The sequence below is a fragment of the Centruroides sculpturatus genome, unplaced genomic scaffold (genome assembly GCF_000671375.1).
Source record: "Centruroides sculpturatus isolate CEXI.00-Female unplaced genomic scaffold, Cexi_2.0 scaffold1084, whole genome shotgun sequence".
Classification (NCBI taxonomy): Eukaryota; Metazoa; Arthropoda; class Arachnida; order Scorpiones; family Buthidae; genus Centruroides; species Centruroides sculpturatus.
The window spans coordinates 94,714-115,685 of NW_019385296.1; the positions used below are offsets into that span (position 1 = coordinate 94,714).

General features: G+C 27.3%; 1 protein-coding gene across 1 annotated transcript in view; it reads right to left on the reverse strand.

Annotated features, from left to right (window-relative positions):
* The window catches only part of LOC111637289 (laminin subunit alpha-1-like), a 136,137-nt gene that overhangs the window by 92,241 nt on the left and 22,924 nt on the right, over positions 1-20,972 (reverse strand). The window contains exons 4-14 of the mRNA XM_023382763.1: positions 15,450-15,692; positions 11,147-11,206; positions 9,164-9,313; positions 7,421-7,538; positions 6,675-6,793; positions 6,346-6,501; positions 3,475-3,592; positions 2,729-2,847; positions 2,400-2,555; positions 2,005-2,160; positions 1,784-1,924 (exon numbers count right to left, since the gene is read on the reverse strand). Coding sequence (XP_023238531.1) covers positions 1,784-1,924; positions 2,005-2,160; positions 2,400-2,555; positions 2,729-2,847; positions 3,475-3,592; positions 6,346-6,501; positions 6,675-6,793; positions 7,421-7,538; positions 9,164-9,313; positions 11,147-11,206; positions 15,450-15,692 — 1,536 coding nt within the window. The remainder of the gene's footprint in view (positions 1-1,783; positions 1,925-2,004; positions 2,161-2,399; positions 2,556-2,728; positions 2,848-3,474; positions 3,593-6,345; positions 6,502-6,674; positions 6,794-7,420; positions 7,539-9,163; positions 9,314-11,146; positions 11,207-15,449; positions 15,693-20,972) is intronic.

Below are 20,972 nucleotides of genomic sequence, written 5' to 3' on the forward strand. Positions count from 1 at the left end.
TTTTTTTTTTTTTTTTTTTTTATTCTTTTTAAGTACCTTTAACAGAATGCATTTAGGACTCATATCATCCCTCTTCAGTTGTTAAACAGTTGTTACATATTAAAATTTGGTGAACAAATCAACTTATTAAATACATATTGTGATAAATTTGAGGAAAAAAAACAGCAATATTAGGTTGCTAAAATAATAATTCGATAAAGATCCAAACAAGAAGCTAAATGAAGAAAACAATTTTCTTTACATAATTTGAAATAATAATATAAATATTTTCTCAAAGATTTATCCAAGATTAAAACACCATAAAGCAAGAAAAATAAAATAGAAAATATGAATAAAATAATGATAATTGGAATAATTTAAGGAGTTGATTTTATTTATTTATTCATTTATATGTTCATCATCCAGTTTTTTTCTGGGATTTACTTTACAATGATAACTCCAAATGAATCAAATATACGTGTATGCTTAACTAGATTTTCTATTAAATGAGTTAGTAGTCTTTGAAAATAGAATCTGTGTGCAATATGCATTCTAAATAGAGAGCAGTAAAAGAAACCAAAAACATTTCAGCATTTCAAATGGGTTCAAATGAGTCAGAAGTAAGTCGGGTTCTTTTCAACAAGATATGACAAAAATTCTCATTTTTCTACAACACGTCTACATTCTAAAGTATTATTAATGGAAAATTCAATATATTGTTTTGGCTCCTTACCTTTTCAGTCTGGATCTTGTTCCTTCTGACTGCATTGTTTTTGGTGATTGTAATATTTAAAAAGTTCAAACACAATCAAAAAGTCATTTCCAAAATAAAGAGGTATAGACATAAAGAGCAATACTGCAAAAGCATATAACAGGGGTGGGCAAGCAAGAGTTCAGTGGGAGCCGAAATGTAGGTTTTGCAAAATACATTGGAGCCACAGTTCTGTACTTTTTTATTCTGTGCCACAGTTCTGTACCGCCATTTTATTATATAACATAAATATAATATAAAACAAATATTGAATTTTTTTAATAAACATATTTTCATAAAACTGTGGAAATAAAATTGTAAAAATAATAATAAAAAGCAGAAATTAACACTTTCAGCAAGAGCCGCATGTAACTCAAAAAGAGCCATATGTGGCTCTCGGAGCCACATTTACCCAGGTCTGGCATATAAGTTCTCATGTCTCATGATATAAAATTACAGATTTGAAAGGAAACTATGCTGAAAAATATTTTGTGCAATTCTTACTTAATTGTATTGTACAAAAATACACGAAAAATCAATTTTTCTTTCTGTTCTGACTTACGGAGGGAAAGTTAGAAAGGTAGGTACAGGCTCAACAATTAAAGACCATTCTATGAAAAAGTGAATTTAATACTAATATTTTTAAAACAAGTGAATTCAGCATCATTATACTTTTAACAGTGTACAGTAAACTATATTTTATGTTGATATGCAGTGGAATTTTTAATGAAAAGTACACTTTTCAGCATAAAATTCCACTGCAGAGAGAAGAAACAAAATTCTCTGTTTGCTTTAATAAACTTTTTAAAATTATAATTACTTCTAATTATCATCCAATTTTTTCCTCTAAAAGTGTCTCTTTAAAGTAAGATGATCTCAAATAATAATTTTTTAAAATTCAAAATAATAATAAAATAATAATTTTTTTCCTGAAAATTTCTTTCTGCAAGTGAGGTGTCTTATATTCAAAATAATAAGATAAATTCATAAATTTGATTGATGTTTTTAAATCAGATATTTAAAAAATTTGTTATTGATGCAAAATATTCTTACAATTTCAATACCCCAATCACTTGAAGTACAGTTTTTAGAAACTCCAAAACAGAAACAAGGTGAGCATCCATCAGGATTGTCTGCAGATAAATGATAATATCCTTCTTTGCATTTATCACATCTAATTCCTTCAACATTTATCTATATAATATAAAAACAAAAAATTTAATATGAAATAATCATAGTCTATAAATTAGAAATTATAAAACTGTAATGCATACTTTACAGGTACAACTTCCTTCACATGTTGTTCCATCCACTGTTCCAGCAAAATGACAAGGGCAAGGTTCACAAAACGGATAATTTCTGTATCCCTTTGCACATTCATTGCAATTTTTCCCTGTAAAACCTTCTTTGCAAAGACAATCTCCTGGTGCCTTGATAAATGAAAAATAAACTGTTTTTAAAACTTTAAATCAATTTTATAAATTTATTAATATTTTTCAGTTATCTTTTAAATTTAGATCTACTCCAAAACATATTTTAAAACACTCACATCATAAAATAATGTTTAAGTTCAAAACTTTAAAAGTAAAAGACTTTTTCTAAAGTATGTTTAAGATTTAAATTAAAATGATGTTTTTAAATAAATATGAAGCAAATTAAAAATAACTACCAATCCTTCTTGTAAATGTGAACCATCTTTCACACATATTCCAGTCATTCCAGGTGCTGTACATTTACATTTTTGACAACGAGAATAGCTATCCTGTTTAGCATTTCGATAATATCCATCAGCACACTGTTCACAATTAACACCAGCAGTATTATGCTATAAAAGTGAATAATTATATCAATTTTTTTTTACAAAAATTTATTCATTTAAAAAATAAAATATGCTTGTTAAGAAATATTACACATCATATTATTAATTATTAATAATACGTATTATTAATTAAAACACAAAACTATTAATTACTAGAAAATGAATTACTCAACTCTCACCTTACAGTTTTCACAAACACCTCCTCCTTCATATTGTCCTTCAATGTTAAGACTTTCTCTTCTATCAGCTACATTTTGATCATAATAACAACTTTCTGCATGACCAAAACATTGACACACTAATAAAAAACAAATATATATTAGAAATTAGAATGACAGATAAATGAATTATACATAGTAAGAATGAACTAGCCACTGTGATTACTCAGCTGAATTAATGATGTGCCTTCAGCATCGGGTGAAATTTGAAGAACACTAATATTTTCAATCTCATTAATCGACCAGCTTTAAGCATGGACAAGCATGAAATTGAAATCAATCAAGTCAATGTTCTTGAAATTTAACCCACTGTTAAAGGAGCATTAATTAATTTAGCTACTATGTAGTAATATTTAATATTTACTTTTAATTTATATCAATTTTGGATATAATTGCTTTCTGATATATTTACTTACTTATTAGAAACTGGACAAATCTTTATTATTATTTATAAAATTATATTTTGAATTAATATTTTAAACCAAACAATTTAAACATCTTTTAATGAGTTAAAGTGTACAGAATTATTTTCTTTTCTAAATTAATTTAGAAAGGAAAATAATTCTTTAAATTTAAATTTATTTAAATTGCTAATAAAATTTATGGTGTAATATGTAATAAAACACTCCACAAATACCTTAAAAATAAGTAATAATTGTTAGCTAAACCAAAATATATTTTATTATAAATTATGTCAAATATCTTACTTTCACAAACAGCTCCATCTGTAGTATTTCCTGCTCGCCATGCTTTTTGATTGTATAATGGACAACAAAAATCACAATTTTCACCACACGTATTATGTTCACACTTACATTGTTGTTTCTGTTATAAGAATGAAAATTTGATTTATAATTAAATAAAAAATATATTAATATTATTATTAGTTTATTTGTTCTGCAAAACCAAAGAAGACACAAACAAAAAATGAAAACAAAAACAATTTTTCTGTGTTTTTACATGAGTTAATACAACAAATTTTGAAATATTATTGAAATGAATAATGTTTGGTAACATAACAGATATTCCCAATAAATTACGAAACAGTAAGTGAAAATTATCCTGATTGAACTTATCAAAATTAATATGTTACATATATTTACATATTATTACATGAATTTCTTTACAATTAGTGAATAATTGTATAGAAAGAACATGCACTCCTACAAAAATAACATAATTCTTTATTTAACAATAAAGTTTTTGATTTGAACATTATAAAACATGTATTCAGTTTGAGTAGTAAGAAAATTAGTAGATTACTGTGATACTAATTAAGACAAAAAAAACTATCATTTCAATTAATTATCTGTTAATAAAAGGAAAATGCATCATACAAACTGTAAGACAGTTTAAAACACAAAGAATATCCAGTAAATATTTTAATCTATGGATAAATGTTTTTGGAAAATGGAAATACTTTATAGTCCAACACAGGGTCTACTTACAATTTCAGATCTAGTCTCATTTCTCCATTGATTAAAATATTTGCTAGAAAAATAGAAAAGGAAATCATTTTAATCTGTTGATACCAATTGATTCTGTTGATACCAATTGATAACAATCTTTAGACATAATTAGATAACCCAACAATCTGTCTAATTTTCAGTCGCGGGCAAAAAGCGTTGTTTATTATTATTATTATGATAACAATCTGTTGATACCAATTGATACCAATTAATCTGTTGATACCAACTGTGAAACTGACTTGCCAGTGATTTATTATAACCTTTAACAGTTGATATGTATAATTATTTACCAAGACCATGGCAAAATTTTCTACCAAAATTCTGTTATTTAATATTATTTCAGGAAAAAACTTAAACTGTTAAAAAACTTGGCCAAATTTCTTAACCATTTATTTTTATTCTTAAATTTTTGATATGTCAAGCATATCAATGTATTTTTGTTGGCATAAAAATGAGTTAAAAATTTCATAATTATTCTCAAGCAATCTAACTTAACATTCCTGTTATTCAATAACTGAATTCAATTCAAACTGTCCCACTGTGTATTTATGCATGTGGTTAGGTTTTTTGGCTAGAGGTGTCAACTCTTAGAAGTACAGTGCATTCTTGTGGCTGAGTAGCCTACTGCTACAATCCCTTTATTAAGGTTAGTAGGATTGCGTCAAGACAAAGATAGAGATGGATTCAAGCAATCAAAAAGAAGCAATAGATAGAATGTGTTCACATGTTTGTGAGCACCAGAAAAAACCTGCACCTTTAATCATGATGCCAATCAGAGCAGTACTATAGGCTATGTTGCCAGCTGAATGATCTTACAATATAATTCACCAATTTTTAACTTTCCATTTAACATGCTATATAATCTGCTATTCTCTGAATGTGTCCAAATTATCACAGTCTATACTATTGCAGTTTTTCTATTATATACATAATAATCAAAATTAATACAAATGTTAAAAATATCACGCATATGGTAGTGTAACTGATAATTACTGTGTTTAGGTATTAGACAACAAGTTGCAGGTTCAAAATGTATTTTTGATAGATAATTTTCTGAGTGATTGAAATTTAATTTAATTTAATTTAATTAATGCACATTTTTAAAATTATTTTTTATCATGAAATAGTGGTATATCTACATAATACTTCTATAATTTTTGAAAAATACATTTATTACAGTGATAACTGGAGATGTCAACAATCTTTAACAATTATTATTAACAATATATTATTTGTAGATTAATGAATTTGTACTATTTCACATTTTTTGAAAGTGTGATTGAAAAATTTTTTAACTTGCTTTTATTTAAAAAAAAGTCAAAAATCCAATAAAATTAAATAGAAAAAAACATTTCATTTAATTTTAAACAAAATATAAAATTTCAATATTTGAACAAATACTTGAATGAACCCATCATCATTTAAACTAAATACAGTAATGGGAAAATAAACTGATTAATATTTAATACACATCAGATTAGCTTTTCTAAAATGTTAAGCAATGAATAACTTTCTGAAGTATCACATCAAACTAAACATATCAAAAGAATTGATAGCATACGCTATAAATTTTTATGGACTGATGAGGGACTGTGAGTCTGAAATGCATTACTGATATCAATAAAGAGTATATCTTTTCAATTAATATCTGATATATTTTCATCACTTAATCTACAAAGTGTACAGTAAGTCTGTAAAATTAGTCAACCATGGATTTCATTAATAAGAATTATTCCTGACCAGTTCCATCCACTGTTCCAGCAAAATGACAAGGGCAAGGTTCACAAAACGGATAATTTCTGTATCCCTTTGCACATTCATTGCAATTTTTCCCTGTAAAACCTTCTTTGCAAAGACAATCTCCTGGTGCCTTGATAAATGAAAAATAAACTGTTTTTAAAACTTTAAATCAATTTTATAAATTTATTAATATTTTTCAGTTATCTTTTAAATTTAGATCTACTCCAAAACATATTTTAAAACACTCACATCATAAAATAATGTTTAAGTTCAAAACTTTAAAAGTAAAAGACTTTTTCTAAAGTATGTTTAAGATTTAAATTAAAATGATGTTTTTAAATAAATATGAAGCAAATTAAAAATAACTACCAATCCTTCTTGTAAATGTGAACCATCTTTCACACATATTCCAGTCATTCCAGGTGCTGTACATTTACATTTTTGACAACGAGAATAGCTATCCTGTTTAGCATTTCGATAATATCCATCAGCACACTGTTCACAATTAACACCAGCAGTATTATGCTATAAAAGTGAATAATTATATCAATTTTTTTTTACAAAAATTTATTCATTTAAAAAATAAAATATGCTTGTTAAGAAATATTACACATCATATTATTAATTATTAATAATACGTATTATTAATTAAAACACAAAACTATTAATTACTAGAAAATGAATTACTCAACTCTCACCTTACAGTTTTCACAAACACCTCCTCCTTCATATTGTCCTTCAATGTTAAGACTTTCTCTTCTATCAGCTACATTTTGATCATAATAACAACTTTCTGCATGACCAAAACATTGACACACTAATAAAAAACAAATATATATTAGAAATTAGAATGACAGATAAATGAATTATACATAGTAAGAATGAACTAGCCACTGTGATTACTCAGCTGAATTAATGATGTGCCTTCAGCATCGGGTGAAATTTGAAGAACACTAATATTTTCAATCTCATTAATCGACCAGCTTTAAGCATGGACAAGCATGAAATTGAAATCAATCAAGTCAATGTTCTTGAAATTTAACCCACTGTTAAAGGAGCATTAATTAATTTAGCTACTATGTAGTAATATTTAATATTTACTTTTAATTTATATCAATTTTGGATATAATTGCTTTCTGATATATTTACTTACTTATTAGAAACTGGACAAATCTTTATTATTATTTATAAAATTATATTTTGAATTAATATTTTAAACCAAACAATTTAAACATCTTTTAATGAGTTAAAGTGTACAGAATTATTTTCTTTTCTAAATTAATTTAGAAAGGAAAATAATTCTTTAAATTTAAATTTATTTAAATTGCTAATAAAATTTATGGTGTAATATGTAATAAAACACTCCACAAATACCTTAAAAATAAGTAATAATTGTTAGCTAAACCAAAATATATTTTATTATAAATTATGTCAAATATCTTACTTTCACAAACAGCTCCATCTGTAGTATTTCCTGCTCGCCATGCTTTTTGATTGTATAATGGACAACAAAAATCACAATTTTCACCACACGTATTATGTTCACACTTACATTGTTGTTTCTGTTATAAGAATGAAAATTTGATTTATAATTAAATAAAAAATATATTAATATTATTATTAGTTTATTTGTTCTGCAAAACCAAAGAAGACACAAACAAAAAATGAAAACAAAAACAATTTTTCTGTGTTTTTACATGAGTTAATACAACAAATTTTGAAATATTATTGAAATGAATAATGTTTGGTAACATAACAGATATTCCCAATAAATTACGAAACAGTAAGTGAAAATTATCCTGATTGAACTTATCAAAATTAATATGTTACATATATTTACATATTATTACATGAATTTCTTTACAATTAGTGAATAATTGTATAGAAAGAACATGCACTCCTACAAAAATAACATAATTCTTTATTTAACAATAAAGTTTTTGATTTGAACATTATAAAACATGTATTCAGTTTGAGTAGTAAGAAAATTAGTAGATTACTGTGATACTAATTAAGACAAAAAAAACTATCATTTCAATTAATTATCTGTTAATAAAAGGAAAATGCATCATACAAACTGTAAGACAGTTTAAAACACAAAGAATATCCAGTAAATATTTTAATCTATGGATAAATGTTTTTGGAAAATGGAAATACTTTATAGTCCAACACAGGGTCTACTTACAATTTCAGATCTAGTCTCATTTCTCCATTGATTAAAATATTTGCTAGAAAAATAGAAAAGGAAATCATTTTAATCTGTTGATACCAATTGATTCTGTTGATACCANATATAGGAAGATAATATCTTGTTTAAAATTAGAATTACAACCTGTTTGCAACTTTTTTTTTATATTTGTAACTTGATAATAGTCATCACAGCAGCTATCATCAGGTTACAAGCATCATTAAAATGAAATCTTTGTTTCTTTTTCTTCTTGTTATGTAATAAATGCTAATATTTTAAATATGTAATCAAGTAGTTGTTAAAAATAGAGTATTAAAAACTAAATTTTTTACAATATTTTAACTCTGCTGTTTCAATATCTTTCTTTAGACTCTTTAATTTTAAAAAATCTACAATGAGTTGCTAGATTTTTTAAATTTCAGACATCATTTTGGAATTTTATAAGATAAAAATCTTCATTTCAAAAGAGCTTAAAACTCGTACAAGGAAAATTTTTCATAAAGTCTGACATCACTCAAGATACAACACATGACCACCCCTCTGTCTCCCCAACACAAGTTCCATACTCCAAAATTTAAGAGCATCAATGTCCCTTACAAACAAGTTATCATACCAAATTTTGTTTTTTAATCTTTACTCCATCATGAGATATTGACTGGATGGTGAGAAATGAGACATATTGTATATGGGACAGATCACCCATGAAAAATTCCTGGGGAGTTGCTCATTCAAATTCTCTCCCAGATCAATAGGCTGGTGTCTTAACTGGCCTCAGCCATCCAGCCAACAAATTTGCAGTATTTTAGTTAGAAACATTACTTTGTATTAAGCTGAGTTTTGTTAAAAAATTCTCTTCAAATTCAATTGAAACATTCTTAAATTAAAAAGTCAAAATAAAAAATATTTTGATTTATAAATAATTTTGAAAAACCTGTAGAATAAAATAATGATGATAGTAATTACTTATTAAAAATTTACTAATAAAAGAATTTAAGATTTCAAAGCAGTATAAACAATAGTAATACTCACTCTCATTGTCACTGCCTTATCAATTCTTTCTGGGTCATTTGTTTGTAAGGTCATAAGATCAGCATTTAAAGTTCTAATCTTTTGTAATCTTAATCTTACATATCTTGCTGTTGTAAATTTCTGAAACCAAAATTTAATTTATACATATTTAATATCAAATAACTTAAAATAACATGTTTTAATCTATTTAGTACTTTCAAGAAGCAAATCTCAACTTCTGAACTTCTTGAAAATATTAAACAGATTACAATCTGTTTAATATTTTCAAGAAGTTCAGAAGTTATATATAATCTGTTTTTAGAAGTTAAATATAATCTTTTTAATATTTTTAAAATACAAAATTCCTTGAGAAGTGTTATTTGATATCTTGACATCATCTTTTTTCAATTTATGTTATCAATTAAAGTTCAAATGAACTCCTTGGCTATACATGCTTTATATTTAGTAAAAAATAAACATAAATTAATATAAATTAACTTGCTATTAATTTATATTAATGATATAAATTAATATCAAGTTAATTTATATTATTAATATCATTAATAAAAAATTATTCTGATGTTCAAATATATTTGGTTTATTATGGAATATATAGGAATGTTCCGAAAAGTTTTGAAGCAATGGTTTTAATTTGAATGTTTTTTCTTAAAATTTGAATCTGAAATTGAGAATTATTTCTCAAAAACTTCAATCAAGTTTTTGCCTAAGACTTTTTTTTTGCTGTAAGGCATTTGATTTTTAATATAAAAAATTCAAATTTATTTTATAAAAAGCTTCTCGAAATGATGAAAATCTGATAAAATTTGTAAAGATTGTGATAATTTATTACTTTTTATGGTCTCTCTGGATCTCTTTGCACTCAGATAACATGCAAACTCTGTTCTCGTTGCAGAGGCCATGGAGACATTGCCTAATATGCTTCAGATAATTTTTCAGTTTATAAATTCTATATATTTTATACTTTTGATATTAGTATAAGCATTTAACATAATCTTATATTGTTCAATGGAACTTATGTAATAGTTTTTTTTTGGAAATAACACTGAACAAGAAAGAGGTAGTCTTTCATATGGGGATATGCATTTTGGGCATCTTTTGCCCCTCTTCAATCCAATTTCTTAAGAAATTCCTATTTAACATTATATTCAATATAGTATTTTATAACATTCAAATTCTTTTCATATATTATGGTTTACAGTAGCGTGATTTCTGTCTTTTTCTTCTTAGTTTTCTATTATGGCATTTAAATCAAATCCAAGACTAACTTGGTTTAATGTTATAATAGAAAACAAAAAATGACAGAAAAATACTATTTTAAACCATAAGGGACTGTCCATTCATTGTGTGTACAACTTTGAGCCACTTTTGACCACCCTCCCCTCTCTGTTATGTACAATGATGTACTTTTGGTAAATCTCCATCCCTCTTTGATTACATGTAGAATAGATCAAACTCCCCAACATTGAAGAAATGCCATTAACACCACTAAAACATCCATGTAGACAATGTCTCAACCCCCTTTCTCCATCATTTACAATAATGTACTTTTCACAATCCTCTCCTTCCTTTAAACTATACATGTAATTTGACAGTCCCCAATGTATAAAAAAAATTTGAATGTTTTAAAATAAAAAAAAAACTACTACATAAATTTCATTGAATACTACAAGTAAAGGGAAGTAGGTAGACATAAGATGGTTCATTATTATATAAATAAATGACTGATTACTTTTAAAAGATACTGATATTGTTAAAAGACTTAGTATGCTTCTTATTTTCTTAGTTTGTATATGTAAGTGATGAGATCTAAGTGATTGATAAATTTCTTTTATTTTTTAAAAATTTTATTTATTTGTTATATTTAATATTAAAAGCTTTTTATTTAAATATATTTAATAATTTTAATTTAATAATTAATTATTCTATATTATTTTATATATATTTCATATTCACCCTTAAAGTATCACTTGGGCCATCTACTCCAGGTCGACCATTAACTAGTGATGTATGAATCTGAAAAAAAACAAGATAATGTAAATTCAGATTTAAAAGCTTCATAAAGAAAAACAAATCTACATCTATATCTTATAAACAAATATATTTGAAGTATTTAAACAACTAATATTTGAGAAATTTCTAAAATCTTTTTTTTTTTAACTTATGACTCTTAATAATTTATTTAACACTTTCAGGGAGAAAATTTTATCACCTTCAGAATAATTAAATAATTCAAATATATATGTAGTTTCTCATATTTCAATGGAAATCTCTAAACTGCAATCAAAACTTAATATATTTTTTATAATTCTTTCTGTACTGTGGGCACTAAGAGGAACTTTTTATCAAGCTTATCATGGGTTTGCCCAAGCTCACAATGAGATAACCAGATGATGAGGGACAAGGCCTGACTCCAAAACAGACCATCTTCTGAAAAATTCCTGGGGTTTTTTGATATGTATTGATTCCTTCCCACCCAGGTCATCCAGAGCAAATGGCTAACATCTTAACTGTTATCTTTGAAACTCAATATTTTAACAAATTTATTCTTTATTGTTTATCATCTTGTACAGTTTATGTACAGTATTTTATAAAATAATAGAAAAGCTTAAAATTAATTTTATTTTGCATTAATCTACAGGTTGTCTGAAAAGTTATTGTACAGTGGGAAATTGGTAATGACATTAAAGTTGTTTGCAATACTGTATGTATACCTGGTCAACTGGTACCAAATGGACAACTTACAGGTCTTGTATGTGATACTATATGTATAACTGTAATGTTGTCAAAATTTTTCACTGCACAGAATCTGTCAGACACCCTGAGTTACTTTTTGTATATTTTTCTGCATATTGTATATTTTTGTGTAATCAAAAANACACTTTCAGGGAGAAAATTTTATCACCTTCAGAATAATTAAATAATTCAAATATATATGTAGTTTCTCATATTTCAATGGAAATCTCTAAACTGCAATCAAAACTTAATATATTTTTTATAATTCTTTCTGTACTGTGGGCACTAAGAGGAACTTTTTATCAAGCTTATCATGGGTTTGCCCAAGCTCACAATGAGATAACCAGATGATGAGGGACAAGGCCTGACTCCAAAACAGACCATCTTCTGAAAAATTCCTGGGGTTTTTTGATATGTATTGATTCCTTCCCACCCAGGTCATCCAGAGCAAATGGCTAACATCTTAACTGTTATCTTTGAAACTCAATATTTTAACAAATTTATTCTTTATTGTTTATCATCTTGTACAGTTTATGTACAGTATTTTATAAAATAATAGAAAAGCTTAAAATTAATTTTATTTTGCATTAATCTACAGGTTGTCTGAAAAGTTATTGTACAGTGGGAAATTGGTAATGACATTAAAGTTGTTTGCAATACTGTATGTATACCTGGTCAACTGGTACCAAATGGACAACTTACAGGTCTTGTATGTGATACTATATGTATAACTGTAATGTTGTCAAAATTTTTCACTGCACAGAATCTGTCAGACACCCTGAGTTACTTTTTGTATATTTTTCTGCATATTGTATATTTTTGTGTAATCAAAAATATGATTAAATATTACATTACTTGTACATTATTTAATTATTATATTAAGTATATAATATTGGCTTAGTTACTATATTTTATTAATATCATAATATTATGGTAATAATATCAATTTTATCCTAACAAACAACTTTTTAAATACTGTATTAATACAAAATTTCAAATATTTAATGTAATATTAAGAACAGCAACACTTTTTGTCTTAGCACTATTTTCATTGGCCTTTATATATTATGGTTAACAATAAATATCTAAAAACAAAAAATATACAGGTAACCCTCATATAACATGATAATTAGGTTCCACAAAAATTTTGTGTTATATAAATTGCCTTATTTGAGACTCACATTTCTTATAAAAAGTCTCATTACATTCCAAAACAATTTTTTTAATGTAAATTTTATCTATTATGTAAGGAAAAAGTTTTATTATTTCAGAAAATTTCATTTAACAAAACACAAATTACAAAACAAAAGCAAACTTAAAGAAATATCACAAAACCCAATAAATTTGTAAAGTTAAATAATTAAATATTAAAAGTAAACAAAAGTAATTAATTAAATATAATCACAGTCTATTCTTCCATAATTATATTTAATTAATTATAAATAATTTGTCATTAGAGGGAAGCATTAGACATTATCTCTTATTAAATTTAATAATTAAAATTAATTTAATATTTATTAAATAATTTAGAATATTTTAGAAAAAAAGAATTGACACAGAGTGGGACTTGAACCTGCAACTCCCTCTTACTATGAAGATGCATTGCCAGTTATGCTACCCAAGCCTCCTAACCTCTAGTGACAAATCATTTAGTAATTAATTAAATATAATCAAGGAAAGTAGCCTGTTATAATTCAATGGTTGTTTGGCTTTACAAAAGCAAACTTATTAAAATTTGTAAAATAAAGAACCATTCATCATCACTACTATCTTCCAAAACAACATTTTGCTAATATTCTTTATTTGCCAATGGCAAGATGTCTTCATCACTTAAAACCTTTTGGACATTGCTATAATTTTCAACTTCTACATATTCATCTGATGGTTTTATTTATAAGAAATCAATTATGAAAATCTGCTGAGTGCTTTGTTGGAATTGTTTTTGAAGTTCATTATACGGTGCTAAATAAATTTCCAATTGTCTTTGAATAAGATAAACAGATAATTTCATATAAACTCTTATTGAAATTGCATTGTACAAGTTCTGCATTATACATGGATATCTGTACTAAAAAACATACATATTTTGAAAACAATCACAAGAATAACTCTCGTCTTCTTAGTTAGTCCTTCTCAAACCACAAAAAATGTAATTAATTAATAATAGAACTTTCTTAATAACAGACTTTCTTTACAGGCTCATCATCATCTAAAGCTATATAAAGTTAGGTTAGATTCTAGATACGTATACTGTCATGGCGCCTGTCCCAACTGTTTGTATACATAAGACTGACTCCTCCCGGAGGGGAGCCACCGGCAGGCCACCTTGTGCCAAACGTTACTAGTTATTGATTCACGGTAGTTATTGATTCATGGTTGTTCTTGAACACACATATCAATAACTAGTATGAAGTATCGCCATGAAGTACATATCTAAAATTTGACTTATTATTTTTATTGTTAAGTAATTTTTTTATGATTACTGCATAATCAGATGAACTTCTAAAAGCTTTGGAAGCTAAACTTATAAAACAAGTTGACTACTGTTTAATTGTTCTTTTAATATATGAAGAGCATTCTAAAAAAATGCCAAATTATTTTGTGTTCAGTTGTGTGAAATGATCAATTATGTGAAAATGAAAACTTTAAAGAATTCAGTTTTACACCAAAGTGGCTCTGGCATTGGGACTATTTTCTTTCAGACATCATGAAGATAATTCATTATGGTGCCATTGAACTGAGAATATTTTATAATTTGTGTTGGCAGTTCAATGGCTGTCTTTTCTTCTTATTTGTCTTCAAATTATATAATGTAAAAATGAATTATTGATTCAATCACCATTTTAATTCTTCATTGTAAATCTCTAATTCAATATTTTCATTAATAATTATTTTATTCTAAGGACCGTGTAACAATTTTGGTACCTGAAGCAAAGTCTGAAAATTATACCTATCAGAAGGCTCAATAAAAAAGTCTGGTTTCTTTAAGAACTTTTGCTCAATTTTGCATTAATACTTAATACCAGTTTAACAGTCCTATTAATAATTTATGTCCAAGTCAACAAACATAATAAGAATTACACCTATCTATTTACATTTTCTATATTTTGGCATTGGTGCTTCAAAGTTTCTTTAATAGTTAATATTCAAATTTTTGTTGCATTTAAAGAGTATCTAACAATATGACATATTTTTGTATCCATTTCAATTTAATACCTGAGTCAGATACCTCATATATGTATGAAAATCACTGTTTCACTTGTTTCAATAGTTAACAGATTTAAGTAAAGCATTCAAAACTGATGAATAATAAACAATTTAACTTACAAAGATTGTTTAACAACTTCATGCGTTGTTAATGTTTTTTAAGAGAGTTGGTAATTGTCAACAGTCTGTTGACTGCTTTATAAATTGATAATTTTTTTGAATTGAAACTCTTAATAAATTTTGCTAAATTAAAAATACATAATCAAATAATTTAATTTTAAAATGTAAAAAAATGCTTTAATTAAATAGTACTTACTTCTCCATTCTCAAAAGGATTTAATTTGGAATAGTATGAGGTACATATAACTTCATCATCACTCCTATATTTAGGTGTTCCTAATGTTGGAGGTATACGATATATTTCCCAGCATTCACTATCACTTATCACATAATATTGCCATGGTTGATAATTTAAACCATCCAATGAATGTTCTAATATCCAATTTCCAGGTCTTGGAGATATTGCAGCTTTCACAATAACATAAGCAACTTGATAAACCTAAAATGAAAATTTTTACAGTGGAAGACACAGAAGTAAATTTGTTAAACATTTTTTTTAACATTTCAAATAATATACTTATAAATTTGCATTGGCATCAAATTATATTACAATGATTAAGAAAAAGTTATTCATTTGTGTAAAACATAACAATAAATCAGAAACTAAAAATGAAAATATTAGTAAATTAGTAATCAGTGGGTTTTATTTTTCACTTGTAAGTTAAAAAGTTTTCTTTCTTTTATCTGTCGTTTTTGTTTATGTGCAATTATAGTTTACACTGCTTTTACTATATATTTTACTCAGCTCATGAAAAACGAGCTACGGAAAGAGTGTTTGTAGGATTTACCATTTATATTGAATATACATAATTGATATTTTTTATGCAGCTGCAACATCAATATCACCATTTAAACTATAATCCACAACCACAACATTCTTATTGTATAGTAAATTTTATCACATACAAGCACACAGTGCACACTGCACATGTCTAATGATTAAGATTGAACATGATTGAAATTAATAAATAATTAGGCCTATATAGATATAAGATTTGTGTTATTGATCTTATTTTCCATTTATGTCTTTTAGAACAGCTTATTAGTGGTATGATTTATAGGCTTGGCAAAAACAAAACTGATATAATGTTCAGTAGGAAAAAAGAACCTTAGAGTAAGGCCTATCTAGAGTACACATCTGAGAAATATTGATTTAGATGCTAGCTTTCTCAAAGCATAAATGAATTTTGATGAATTCTGAATCATAATCCATATAGATAAAAATTGCCTATTTATCTATAACAAAGCAGTGTTTTATGCATAACATAAAGCACTGGTTTTGAACCAAGATGCCATAAAGAAACTTTAAGGGTCCCACAAAATGGATTGGTGGAAGGACACAATGCATATATGAGTGATCTACTGAGGAAGAGTGCCACCCAGGAGACTTTCTATAGGAAACTGGCCTCTATTTAGATGTTAGACATGTGAAGAAAACCCATAAAATTACCAGTGTTCAGTGGTTTTATCCACTCAGTGATTGCTTGGCCTTGATGAAGTATAGTACTGAACAGCATCCAGGGGCAACCCTAGGGTGGTGCAAATGGTGCAACCACACCAGGCGCCGTCATAGGGGACACAGAAAATGCAATGATAGATCTGTGCAAAAAATAAAACCCAATTACCTTATTAGTACTTAACCCTACCCACCAAAATAAATTCTATACAACAGCGAACTTGGTTGTGTACATTTCAAAAGGTATACAAAATAGCACTAACCATTGTAGACTGTTAACCTTTTCAAACAAATATTGTTTCTTTAAAATTTAAAATTATGACACTTACCTGTTGCGGCGTTATTGACAGCGATTTGTTAAATTTCAGATATGTTCGCTAGTACTTTCAACAGTTTACGACTGTCGTCTTCAGGCGAAATCGAATACCTTTGTTTTCGAATTGATAGCTTTTAACTGACTTTTCAAATTACGTAATGCACGAGATCGAAATGTAGAACAAATTAATAAATTGAATTAATAAATATTTTTTTAAAGTAACTTGCTGTAATAACTTGAACTCCCCAAATCATATAAATATTGATTGATGGTGCCGTATATGGTGGTAGAATAAAATTAGATCACAAAATTATAACTTGGATTGTTTAAATAAAGTTATCCATAGCTGTGGTATTTCCAACGTCGGCGCGTTGCACGGCAAAACTGCAGATATGTACAGGTTTTCCCATATAAATATTTGTCTACGATCATTGCAATGCTTAAGTAATTTAATGTTGTTCCAAAGTGGAAGATAATTTTGGTCTAGAACCTTTTTCGCTAATTCTGTAGCTGGTCTGTTGTTTCTAATATCTTCTTGATGTTCGAAGATACGAGACCGCATCATTCTGCTGGTAGCTCCAATATACATAATTTCCTCCCCTGATGTTGTATGTTTTAATGGAATTATATAAACCCCCGATTTTTCATTCAAGGTGAGAATGTCTCTGTCGTTGCACAATGTTCTTCGTAGTGTCGGTTGAGGGGTTATAGGCAATATAAAACCATGCTTCCTGAATATGCACGTTATTTTTAGTGAGATGGTGCCCAAGTACGGTATTGGAGGGTTTATTATCTTTAGGTTTTCTTTGTTGCTGAGGAAAGATTTTGGAAATAATTTATTTATGACCCGGTTGTAGAGATATCGATATTTGGAATTAGAATATCCGGCATTGTGCATTGCTCTTTTGATGATTTGTAATTCTTCATCAATTAATGCCTGGGAGGATGGAATGAGGAGCGCTCTCCGAATAAGCGAAGTAATAGCAGAGTTGACGAAGCTTGTGGGTTGGAAAGCAGTTACAGGGATAATATCTGGTCCTCTGTTGTTTTTATGGTGTACCGCAAAAGTTAGCTCCAGAGATCTGTGCACTTCTAAATCTAAAAAGGAAATTGTATTATTTTGCTCCTCTTCTACAGTAAAATTGATAGAAGGATATATTGAAGCTAGCATTTGAATAAATTTGTCTAAATCCTCTGCAGAACCATCCCATGCAAGCAAGATGTCATCGACATATCGTAGATACATGATGGGATAGTGGATTGTTAAAGGTGCATGGAAAATACGATTCTCTATATTCCTCATGACAAGTTCTGCTAAAATAGGTGACAAGGGGGAGCCCATTGGTACACCCTGGGTTTGTTTGTATATTTTGCCATTGAATTGAAAATAGTTGTTTTCTGTGATAAATAAAAGAGCTTCACGCAAATGTAATACATTTGATATGGGGTGTCCAGAACTCAGTAGAAGTGCATTAGCCAGCATGACAGCTTCAAAATGTGGTACCGATGGATATAATGAAATAACGTCTATTTTGTATAACCGGTACGAGTTAGTGGGAAGGTTACTTAGTGTAGTTACAATGTTAGCTTTAGCATTTAAAACGGCATTGGTTACTAAGTTGGAGGGTGGTACTAAAGCAGAGATATGTTTTGCCAGTGCTGTCTCGAGGAAATATGTAGGATGGGAGCGTTTATTAATCAACGGTCTTAAAGGCCAAGTAGGTTTATGTGTCTTCACTTCAAAGAATAATCTTGGGCAAGCAATGTTCGTTGGCGGCACTATATTTTCATTTATAAATATTGTTTCTTTTTACTGTTATTGTTTCTCATTCATACTACTACTATGCTAATCTTTTGGAGGTCTGAGTTATTAATAATGTAAAAAATGTATGTTATCTTTAGTCTCTATGTACAGTTTAGTCTCTACAGGGGAGTGCCACAATGATATCTCATACCACTTGAAAACCTTGCTAGGGCCTCCCCTGACAACATCATAATACTTCTCATGTTTACTACTAAATGTACCTTTACTAAAAGTACTAAAGATGCAGTAACTCTACATTGATAAAGATGTAAAAGAAAAGCTAAATGATCTACTAAATTATCAGGCTATTTTAGCGTGTAAAGATGCTGCAAGAAAAAATGATCAATTTGTGAGTGTCCCTGTTAGAAAAAGGTTAAAACCACTGACATAAAGAATAGGAATAATTGAGTTTGAATCTTAAATCTTGGATCATGATGATTCTTTTAATTTTTTACTACTTTAATTAAGTAGTAAAAAAGTCATTCATCTGAATAATTTTAGTTAAGATTTTGATAAAGCTCACACATAAATTTACCTGTTTGAGATCAAGTGTAATAGTCACCCATTCAAACTGTTTTCCATTTTGTAATGTTGGACTCTGCCACCATCTATTAGTACCATCAATGGCATTTGTAATTGGATGTCGTTTCGATGGATTACTTGCATCACAGATTCCACATTGAGGCTCTCTATAAAACAAAATTTTTAATTAATTTATTTGTTTATAATTACTTTATTTACATAAATATTATCTAATTTTATTACATTTTTATTTAGTAGACTTCAGTTTATGTTAATATAAAACATTTGATAAGTATTTTATTTACAGTATATTATAAATAAAAGAGAAACTGCACAGAAGGATTATTATATTATTTATAATAATGCTTTCCATGTATAAAATTTCATTAAATACTATAATTTTGATGAGATAGAGAAGTAATATTCAAATTGAAATGATGCTTCATTTAAATCAGTTTTCCGAGCTTTTTGGATTTTTCTAGTTTTCTTCAAAATAAAGTTTTGTTCCCCTTGTCTTCCAATACCTCAGCCTCCCTTGCCTTCCAATGCCCACACCAAGTGCTGTCATAGGGAGGCACAGAAAATGCAATGATAGATCATTTGTGCAAAAAATAAAACCCAATTACCTTATTACTACTTATGACCACTTTGAGGGTGGCACTTCCACCACTCCTAAAGTGACAGTAGCACTTTCTTTGGAATTCACTGATTTAAATCATGATTTAAGTAATCAATGCAAAAATGTAATTTGTTTATCAACACAAATAAAAAAAAAAATAGATATTTTGCTTCTATAAGAATAATTTTCTACCAATAAGTTTTATTAGAGAGAATTTGTCTCACTTAATATATGTCTAATAATCTGACATGAAAGTTGCAAAAGATGTCAAGAGACATTTTAAATAAACTTTGATTATTAACAGTGAAATTTAAGATTAGATAACTAACAAAAGCAACTCTTCTTCATTTTACTACCTAATTAAAGAATAACAAATGTAATCCAATACTTTTAATCAGGAAAATGTCAAGCAATGTCTATCTTTTGCAAGAATATATTAACAATTCTCTTACATTTAAAGATGCTTTTATCACTATACTGTTATTGTAAATCTGTGTAAATAAAATAAAATTACATAATCTATGCAGCACAGATAATTTGATTCATCATCTAACATGTAACATAAATGCTGTATGTCTAAGTTTTACATTACAACTTAGTCAGTCAGTTCTGTCTTGATTATGTATATAATTATTTCAAATAGTCAATATTTTATGAAAAAATATGTTATATATTGGTGCATCATACAAATTGCAAAAGTTTTATATGACTTTATTTTTAAATTCTCTGCAAAGCATACAAATTTATGTAAATTTTTTAAAATAGTTTCAAATTTAATTGATTGTATGCTAATTAAAGAATAAATGTTTAATGCTTAAATTCATTTAGAAAAATTAAGGAAAATTTATTTTTTGTAGTTAGTTTTTTAAACTATTTAAGCATTTATAAAGAAAATCTAGGGCAGAAGCAACATTAGACAAAGACCCGTGAAGAAAAAATGGCTCAACATGTGCAACCCCCTGCATAGAGGATGTAAATTAGAGACAAAGTTATATAGAAAAT